At 34.4% G+C, this 11,028-nt stretch overlaps 1 protein-coding gene across 2 annotated transcripts in view; it reads left to right on the top strand.

Annotated features, from left to right (window-relative positions):
* Positions 1-11,028, top strand: part of uxs1 (UDP-glucuronate decarboxylase 1) — a 46,363-nt gene that overhangs the window by 24,135 nt on the left and 11,200 nt on the right. For both annotated transcript variants that reach the window (XM_015393789.1, XM_015393788.1), the window contains exon 10: positions 2,538-2,659. In XM_015393789.1, the coding sequence (XP_015249275.1) occupies positions 2,538-2,659 (122 nt within the window). The remainder of the gene's footprint in view (positions 1-2,537; positions 2,660-11,028) is intronic.

Genomic DNA, 11,028 nt, shown 5'->3' with positions numbered 1-11,028 from the left:
TATATATATATATATATATATATATATATATATATATATATATCTGATGTAATTGCAGTCAAAGCCTTTGCTCTACCTTAACTATTTAATGTTAATCCAGCACACAGAGATTGCCTTCAGCTTTGCAACATTTTTTTTTAAACAACATATCTCTGTAACTTTGTGACAACTGTACTACCTGGTACGCCACCTATTGAACAAGGGTGATCTGTTTGAATGGATTGTTCAATCAGTCTTACGATTTGAATTAATTGTGATGTGATTGGGAACTTTTTGGTATGTTACCCATATGAACGAGATCTTGGTTTCACTGCAACATTAATAGATTTTTAAAAAAGATTTATTTTTGCAGAGCACCCGTATCTAGCGCCATAGCAGTTTTATAAGAATTTATGAATGGCTGCTTTATAATGAAATTTTTAGGTAGACTTGTAACATATTGCATAAATTGCTCTAACCTGAAGAAGAAGAGGCTGAGAGTCCAACAGATTCTGTTACCTGTGTCTAGACCAATCGATGTTCCTGTAAGCTTCCTCTCTTTCTTCTCCGCCCCCCTCTTTTTTACACCAAAACATTTACCAGCTAAGCGAATTGAAAAAATAAAATAAAAAGCAAGATGATTGGTGTGACAGCAGGTGAAAAGGCTAAATGGTGTCTTGTGTTTAATATGTGAAAGTTAGCAGCTCTGTCAATGTCCATATTGGACCTTAGAGGATTGTCAGTCAAGCTGTTAAAATCCAATTTTTGGCAAAAAAAAAAAGTGTTTCACTTTAGATGGTCTTAAAAACCTGCAACATAAGGTCTGTTTTAGGCCCAAAATTGTCATTAATAAATGCTTTAATATGAATTTGATCAAATTGTTTGTCTGTAATCTTTCTGATTATGGTTCTATGTAGATTATTAATCACTGCTGTGGTAATTATGTCCATGACTGCCTTACCTCAGTCATGTCATCAGAGCACCTGCAAATAAATGTTACCCGAGAGCTACAAACTGACCAGGCAACTCTATCTTTCACACACAGATCCAAACACACTAGGCTTGTAGCTACTGTTTTTTTTAGTCATCATCAATTTTTTTTTATAACATATCCAAACTTTTTCTAAATGCACAGCTAAAAAACAAAAACAAACACATGTATTGCGCATTTTAAGAATTTCAAATGGCTAAACCATACAGAAAAGAACATTCAAAGCTAAGAAAAGTATTGGAAATGTCTTAAATTTACTGTAAGCAGGTAAAATACACACTTACAGAAATGTATTTAATACTTTGTACAAAAGCTTTTGTTGCCAATGACAGCTCCAAGACGCGTCCTGTATGGAGAAATTAGTCGCATGCACTGCTCAGGTGTGATTCTGGCCCATTCTTCCACACAAACGGTCTTCAAATCTTGAAGGTTTCGCGGGCCTCTTTTGTGTCTTGTAATTGTGTCTGATTATCTGATTTTTTTTTTTTTTTTAACATTAACAACAGTTACTGCACATATATATATATATGGGGCAATAAGAGAAAAGATGGCTCCTCAAGTAGTAACATGGTAAAAAAATAAGATAATCGGTCACAAATACAAGATACAGTGGGTGTAAATTCTGGAATCTTAGAGACTAAAATAAAAAATGTATAAAAACAGTATAATTTCATCTGTTTTTTTTAGTTTAAAAAAACTCTTGTTATTCAGTACGACGTAGAGATTAAATGCATTTTATTCTAATAATTCCGGACTATTACGTATATATTCAGGCAATAACTAAAAAAGCAGTTCATTTTATTTATTTATTTTTTAAAGTACAAAGTAAAAGTAAAATAAATGTGACTGTGTAATTTGCCTGTCAAATTTTTAATCATCCAGGTCATGATATCCAAAATCAGCAACTTAAATAGGTTGCTCTAGTGGAAGTTGTCATGACTGGACACAAAGACTTGTGTTGAAACAATTTAAGAAAAACACTGAGAGGTAACTAAATTGAATTTGAGTAAATTTGTGTATTTTTGTGTGCTACTGATTTCTAAAGTTGGAAAAAACTTTAGAATTTCCTAAAGAAAAGTTTAGTTCGACCATTGGTGGATTAACAGATCTGTGCTAACTGTGGTTTGTATAGATCAGAAATGATCACAGCTTCATATTGAATCTATCCTTGTCTTTCTGCTGCTTTTTTCTTTCTTAGTGTTTGAAAAAACAAACAACTGAACGAGTTGTTTCTTAAATTGAAAACAATTGGTATGCAGAGAAAAAAAGAAAATTTTCATTACCTACATTAGTATTGCAGACTATATGTTGAATTTCTGTCTACGCTCTTTTGGTTCACTCTGGCCAGATGTCTCAATAAAATTTAGTTTCGTCTTCATGATCATAAGGATTCTTGATACTGATTCAATTAATTCAGTGTTTTTTGTTATTAAACTCAAAATTTAGGCTCAATAGCAACATTTTGTTAATATGTTTTCTTGTAGAAATAAAGTCTTAAGAAGAATTTTTTTTTAAGTTTTTAATGCGCTCATCGTTTAACTATTAGTGCTTTTTTTTACACCCTCAGATCCAGAGGTACATCCCCAAAATGAGGACTACTGGGGCCATGTCAATCCAATTGGTCCTCGTGCGTGCTATGACGAGGGAAAACGTGTAGCAGAGACAATGTGCTATGCCTACATGAAGCAGGTATCATGTTTTCTTTATTTTATTTTTTCACCTTTGTTGTATTATTAATATATACCTATATGCTGGAGGATAAAAAGTTAGCATTTTACTATCAACCAGTGTTGTTTTTGACAGCCATCTCAGATTTAGTAATAGTCGTAGTCTTCAGGACAAAGAATATTATTAGTCTTAGTCGCATTTTAGTCAGTTTTATTTTGCAAAAAAAAAAAAGTGAACCTTTACAATTTTGAATAACAAGCAGATTCTTTACCAGACTGACAGCTCTTGCCTAGATGCTGCAATTGCTGGGTATAGAATGCTGCCATGCAGTTTATCATTGCGGTTGGGCAGAAAACTTTGATTTATAGAATTCAAATAACCTTTTTTAAGAATTAATACACAACTTTATAAAAAAGTGTCTCAATAAAGTTGTGAAAAATAGCAGATCTAGCTCAACACATTATATCAGTTAATATAGCAGACAAGCTGATCAAATGTACAATAAAGGAATAGTTTTAGCCATACAAGGTTTCCATCGTAAAGCTTAAGCGTAAAGATTAATAAAATGTTCATTGCTCCAAAAAAGCAAATAACCAAAGCATTCTTCTTTCTACTTTGGCAATTTGGGCTTTATTTCTTCAATTTACCTCTCGGTTACCCCTGCTCAGGGGGCAATTTAGATTTAAATTCACAGGGTTTTGATATAAAAAAAAAAATACAGAGAGAACCTACATAATTCCCTTTTAATCCCATGGCAACCCAGACCTAAATTGAATGAATATGTTAACTAAAATTTTGAAATATTTAAAGAAAACAGATGTTTTGATGCCAGTATAAGGAGACATCTTATTTAAATTGATAGAAACGAGAAGAATGAGAGAAATATTCAAAGATCTTTGTACCTTTTTATCTGGCTCTTTATCCAAAAATAAACAGAATTCAATTAAATATTTTATTTGGATATAATTTAGGGATTCCTTTTTTGTAGAAATTAAAGAATGTTTTAGTATAACCTTTTGTGAGCTGGAAGAAATAAAATATTAATAGTTAGAGGATTTTTTTTTTATGCTTGGCAGAGGATGATCAGCCACATAGTTTATTAAGTAGCGAGAGCAGGAAGAGCCATACAGCTGAGAGTGAACCATCAGAGTGGAGAGGGAGAACCAACCACATACTCTGAGCAAAGTGCGCACAACGACGCATTTCTGCACAAGCACAGAGGGAAGAACAGAGCAGAGTTTGTCAGAGTTGAGCGCTCAGTACTGGACCATTCCGGGTTATTTTCTCAGACACTGCTGCTGCTGCCATGACCCATCGGTGCTCCTGCAGCATGTGCAACGTTACATAGCAGGTGGGCAGTGTGATCAAACAGGACGTAGCTGCATGGCTGATGCTGCTTAGCAGATTACAGCACAGTGATGCCTTTTAAACGTCTGACCGATGACCCACAAATTCTCATTTAGTCTCGTCTCGTTGACTAAAACTCAAACCTATGACTAGTCATGTTTTAGTCATCAAAGATCCATGTTTAGCTTGTCAGTTTTCGTTATCATCATGAAAATTTTCAAAAAATTATTTCGTCATTGTTGACAAAAACAACACTGCTCTCAACCATGGATGTCTTTGAAAGTCATTTCTTTTTTTTCTAGATTTCTAGATTATGGTTAAAGATGTTGGGGAATAGTTAGGATTTAGTAATTTTGTAAAACGTGTAACAGTGTTGTTAAATTTACAAACTTTTAAGCAATAGCTTGTAGTTGTTTTGAGAGTGTATCAATTAATCCTTTATCAGCTCACTGAAATTTCTGATGAGGAACCTTCAATGAAGCTCCCAATCATTTCAGCTCAGCAAAGCCTTTTTGATAGCGGGCTGAGTGACAGCAGCCTTTAGTGATCAGATATGACCGACTCCTATTGCCTTTCCTTCAGGCAGGTGGTATTTATTTATCTACGCCGTCTCCTGCTCCTCCTCAGCTGCTCATTATTTTTATTTTTTTTCACACCTGCTAGAAAAAAATCACAGCAAGAGCTGTCTTGAAAACCCCCAGCTGTCAGTCGCCTTTAAGGACAGACAATATTATCACACATCACATCTACCGTCTAGTCATATAGTCAAAAGTCAATAACATTTACAACTGGAAGACAGTGTCATTGTGCAAGGATTCGGGGGGAAATACGGCTCGCACAACTTTAATAATTTGTTTGCAATGTATTGAGAAATGATGATCCACTTTCCTTAGAGGATAATTTAAGTTTATTTTCTGTTATCACTATTGATTGCTGATGGTTTTGCTAGAAGTTACTGATATTACTATTTGTAATGCAGCTATGTATGAATATCCAACTATCTGTTTAAAAAATGTAAATACATCCTTTCGTTTGTTTAAGCTTCTTAAGAAAAGCTAGTTTTATTAAGAGCTATTTTTCCAACCATAAAAGCTGAACTTGCACTCTATTTGACAAAGATATGCATTTTTTCAGCTGGCTTTCATGCAGCTTTTCGTTTAGTTTACCTTGAAATTAAAAGATGAAAATTAATTTCAATATCCAATCTTGGTCTGACTTGCTGTCATGATGGTAATTGTTTGAAGGTATGAATGGCTCAATAGATAAATGTACATCACATAATGGTAGCTACAGGAAGCCATGGCTTATTGACAGCCTTATTAAAGGTAGAATGGAGTGTGGGCCAAACTGAGCGCTATGAATAAGGCCTTAGTTTCAAACTTTGACATCCACAGTATTTGCCACCTGAAATATATTTTTTTAATTAGCTGAAAATAAAGATAAAGTTTCTTTCATTCAACCTGCTCATAAGTCATTTTTGCTGAAGGCTTTGTCCTAAGAGCCCCTCCTAGATGGAGACAGGATCACTTTTTATCTTAGCGTATAAAAATAGGTCAGCTTCATATACAGAGATTATTTAAAATTTAGGTGTACATTCAGGCATCTCTGTATCACTTTACCTGTATTTTGTCCTTGGTCTTCACTCTTGAAATAGTTTACAAGTCAGCTCTTATGAATTTTATGATCCACAGTTTCAAGAAAACAATATACATAATTTCCATGTTTTTATTCATGCATTTTCCCACTTGTTTATGCATGAAGCTGACTTTAGGAAGGCCACAGATTATAAAAACAGGTTTTATTATCTGTATCCATGATAAAGTGGCTCTCCCTGATTTAATTTTTGTTCACAGTAGGTAGGATCTGAGATATTCACCTAATGAAAGTAAATTGCTCCTAACGTTTTGAGTCAAATGTGATCACTCCACATGTTATACGTATTTGCTATTGTTATGAACGGATGTTTTTCCTTATATCTTATATCTTTTATATCTTGAATGAGAAGCATTTACTTGTAGCTTATGGGCATAAAACTGTGAGGAAAAAAATAAGGTTAATAACAATGTCTGTTAAGTTGATAAGACTTTCCAAATAAGAATAAACAATGTAACTTTAGCTGTTTGGTAGACTCAGAGGTAACTTTCTTCTCACTTCGTTTTTTTGGTTCCATTTTAAAGGAAGTTTGCCTTGAAGTTTTTTTGTTAAATAAGTAGACAAGAAGAATTTTAATTTTGTAGCTTTATTTCGCCTCACTGCAGTCATACAAGTACAATACGTTCATTTCCAGCTCCAATCCATCTTAAAAACAACAATACAATACTTTTACCTACGTAGGCTTTGTCTCAAAGCTTCTGAGAAAAGTAGTTGGTGCCCATTGTGGCTCTGCAAAACAAGGTGAAAAATACAACTTTGCTTTGCTTTTTTTATACTGCATAGTCTGCATAGGAAAACATTTTTGTGCTAATAAAGAGTTGAAAAATTCTACCAGCCTTTATTCATACTGCATTGTGCTGACTCAAGGAGAAATTTTTTATTTTGTCCCTGATATAACCTCTGAGATTTCTAGAAAATATAATAAAAATACAAGAATCTTTTTCAATCTTTTTCTTTTTCAACTTCTGTTTGTGTTACATGGGCCTAAGCTGCATTGTGGGGGGTGATTTTAGTTTAAAATACCCTAAACTTGCTAAAGTATTCCAATATTTACCAGGAAATTGACATGTTAAAATATAAAGAGTAATTCTGAGCTTGCTATGTTCAACTCTTTCTCACAGTTGATCCTTTCCTTTAATCAAATTAACCTTTATAGTACCTAATGTTTAATGCTCACGACCAGTACAAAAATATTCAGCAGTAGGAAACAGATTAAGGCCTTTATTGTTGTTTGTGTGATGAACATAAATGCAAAAATTAAAGAAAGGAAAGAATATGACTTAATATGAAATCTCATAGGATTGAATTGTGTTACAGAATTCCTTTTGGGGTTTTTTTTTATGAAAGTTCAGCTTACAAAATAATTAACTCTGTGCCAAACAAGTAAAATGTATTGTTTTGAATAACTTTACAATTTTAATAATAGACCACAAAATGAGGATTCTCCAAGGCAAGTCTTCATGAAGAACAGAAAGCTAAAGGGAAGCAGAAAATAAAAACTGACTTAATTATGCAGGATGAGAGATTCAAAGTATATTCTGATGTTCATTATCAAGCATTTTCAGCCAGTATGACTGACCTTTTAGCTAATAACATCTGCAAAACAACAGCAGAACTGTTGTACGCCTGCCTATGCAGAGAAAAAAAAAGCAACAAATGTGGATATGCGTTGATTCTGGCTGTTCTGGGACCTTAGAATCAACCCTGCTGGGTTCAAAGAGCAATGGTGGCTTCATATATTAACCCATTGACTGTCACATCCCATCCATGGGTCTTATGTGGTGCGTTAACATTTTTAGCCTCCTGTCTGCCATTACAACAGTTTTATATGAAAGGGTGTTTGGATTAAGGAAAAGCTTAAACCAGGGCTTCCCAAACTTTTTCTCCCAAACAGCACCAGCTAATGGCTGGGAACTCGCTTTGCAAACAGAGAATACAACATATGTTTAAACTTTTATACCTATTCAGTTGTTATTACTTTTGTTAAACAAAAAATATTGACAAACATGTTCAACATTGAATTATATTCTCTCTAAAAAAACAAACCATGTTGACGTTAAGAACAGAACAAAATAAATCATTCCTTATTCTAGTGTGCTTAGCAGGAGGGCGGGGCTTGATGTCTGTCAGTCCCATAACCCAACATTAACCACTTGTGGACTATGGAGATATAAATAGGCCACGACAGCTGACTAATCGAGTGTGAAGGATGCTGCCACAGACTTCATAAAGGTTCAACATTAGCCCCGTCCACTGACTACCTCTGGCCAGCTGTTATGAACACATTAGAGATAGTTCAGTCCAAACTAGGCTTTTATAAGCTGTGGCTGCCCACTTGGTAGGTGGTAAAAGAATTGTAACACATCACTGAAGTTATTTACACATTTTCCAATGAAAACATTAACCTTAGCATCAAGCAAACCAGAAAGTTGACTTGTGTTTCTCAGTGTGCAGCCAATCAGAGGTCATGTCTATAAAGCTGCCATATCCCCGCTCACAACCTTTGATTGGTCAAGTTCGCAGTTTGATTAATTTAATAATAAGGCTGCAGTTCAGATACCCATAAAATAAATATGTATGGAGAGAAATTATTTTTTAAAAATTTGTGTTTTAAAAAAATGACTATTAACCCTTGATAGGGCACTCAGTGAAATACTTTGAAAATCAAAAAAATTCAAGCCAATAGTGTTATTGGAATCCCAGACCTTATTACCTTTGTAACTGTATCTGTAAAAAAAAAATATAGATATTTTGATGCCAAAAATGTATATCAAAGAAATGCCAACTTGCCCGAATACATTAAGAAAAATAACAAAAGTGTTTCTTTAAGAAATTCATAGAAAACAGTCTTAGAGTGAAAGAAACACATTTTTAGTTTGGAAACCTATATATAATTGTTAAGTAGGCTTATCAACTTTTTAACTTTACTTTTTAACTTTTCAGTACATGTTAAATTTTTTTACCTCTTTTTCTTGACTTGTTAACTTTTTTAGTAGGTAATATATCATTTAAGGGCTAATCTAATTGGTCAAACACCGAAATAAGATGTACAGACATGTAGCAGTATCTTTGCTGAATGGCTGGATATAGATCTTGTGCTTCTAGACCTCACTCAAGGACAGGGGGACTCCATTTCTAAGGGGTAAGCAAGTGATCAAAAATGGTAACTTGTCCTATAAAGGGTTAATTATTCGATCTCATCACTATTTAATGAAAAATGTAATAATTTTATTGTACATTTCATAGTTTCATAGTACGTTTAAATATTTAAAGATATACTAAATAAATAAATGGTGCAATTAATTATTTGATGGAACCTTTAATTGTACATGGATTTTTTTCATGGTTGATTAATTTATGTCATGGTACATTTATTACTTTTATGGTTCATTTATTTCATGATATATCCAGTTTTGTCCCTTCAAGCCTGTATACTCAACATAGTGTATTTTTTGAGTACCTTTAAGGTTGAAAAGCCAGACTCACACAAATTGGCATTTCAGTGCATTGTTCGCTAAGTTGGATCCATCTGTGTTTTTTAAATGAGTTTAGTTTTAATTCCACCTGGGTTTTTCATGTCTAATGTTTTTCATCCTAATTTTGGGGGGATTTTTTTGCTTATACTTTTTTTTCCCCCTGCAATATTCTGAGGACCTCCTAGCAACCCCCACTTTGAAAACCACTGGCATAAACTAACTTGCTTAATCAGAATATAATTTTTTTCATTTATATTCTGATTGTCCTTTTATCCCTTATCTCCATGTAAACCAACCTCTTGCTGCTACACACCGTTCAGCAAGTATGTTTGAGCCAGAATATGTGCTTTGATGGATACTAATGAGATGCAGAAACATGGAGGTGATGACGATTAGGACTGCCTTCAGAACCTTATCTGAGTCAACTCTGCTGATGTTCTTTGTTGATCTTTTTCCGGGGCTGTATGCTTAGCTTTTCTACCTGCAAAACGAGTGCTTGCAAATTAAAACAATGTAGAACGTTTTTAAATAGCACAATTTTTCAAATTAACCTGGGTAATAATTAATGTTTCATAAGGTCATCTTTTTTTCAAATGGGTGTTTCCAGGCACAAACACTGAATTCCCCTCCTGGTTGTGCCATTTGCAATATACTGTAAAGTTGTCCTCAAACTCAAAGGGAAGAGCCAAAGTTCCAATGTCTAAACTTTTTAGCAGTGTTGATAAAGTTAATTAAAATGCATAAAACTGAATGCATGTCCTGTTTGCTAATATAATGAAAATAAAGACCCCCTATCTTCATCATAATGACTTATGAAGGTTTTACCATAATCATTGTAATTTGGCATTTATTACTTACTTCTCTTAGTTATGACCAGTCATAACAATAGTGCCATATAGATATATGTTTTCTATGGTTTGTGTTTTCCTCTGATAAATGATGTTTACAAAGATAATGTTTAGACTTCATAGGCTCATGCCTCATGCAGTCAGGGTTACACCTCAGTTATGCTTAGGCAGGACTGCTGCAGAAGACTAAACTGTCCTACTTCACAGCTGATCGCTTCCATCCTTAACTGTTTTTGAGGTCTTTGAAGGGGTGCGGGATAATGACGTGAAACATAATTTTCATGCAAGTATGGCCTCATGTTCTCGCCAAATACGTTCTTGACAAGAACATAGAAAATTGTTGACTCGGGAAGAACGGGAGCATGCAGAATAAATTTGTTTCGACTGGAACAGACGCGTATATGTGACATCACCGCATTCAAAACTCATCTGAAGCTGCATTTCACCTCCTGTTATTAATAGTCTCTAGATAATAAATTCCTACTTTTTTAATCTACTGGGTGAATAATTATTGACACAGTCGGCTCAAAACAAAATAAACAATTTTTTGCCAAATAAAACAAAAAACCTCCATCAGAGCCTGCGGTACTTAAAATGCGGCCATGGCGTTAGTCCAGGCTGTAGTTAGCTGCGGAGCTTCGCTGGTTGTCATGGTCCTCTCAACATCAGAAATTTGTTATTTTTATTACGCTCTAAATCAGTAAATAGGCCATATAGTGAAGTTTAAAAGGATAATGTTCTTGCCTTAAATGATCTTCAAAGGTTCTTTTATAGAACAGCAGCACCAGAAAAGTGAACTTTTAGGTCAATACTCTTGAGCTCTGTGAGCGCTCCACTGGCAGCTGCTTCTGCCGCAGTGCATGCTGGGACAGCTGTCAGTCTGGAGAACGCACAAGTCTGCTCTGATGCATGCTCTGTAAAGAGGGAAGGGTGAGAACAACATCCGGGGACTTTGTCCGTTCTCAGTCTTGTGTTCTTGTGAATGGGCTCTATGTACAACCCCACTACTTTCTGAACTTAAGGCAACTCTTTGGTTTCCTGTCTTTTTCAACTGGATAACCTGATT

Source organism: Cyprinodon variegatus, unplaced genomic scaffold (assembly GCF_000732505.1).
Source record: "Cyprinodon variegatus isolate N-32 unplaced genomic scaffold, C_variegatus-1.0 Scaffold657, whole genome shotgun sequence".
NCBI lineage: Eukaryota > Metazoa > Chordata > Actinopteri > Cyprinodontiformes > Cyprinodontidae > Cyprinodon > Cyprinodon variegatus.
Note: the sequence above shows the minus strand (reverse complement) of the source record. Positions and strands in the feature narration are given on the sequence as shown.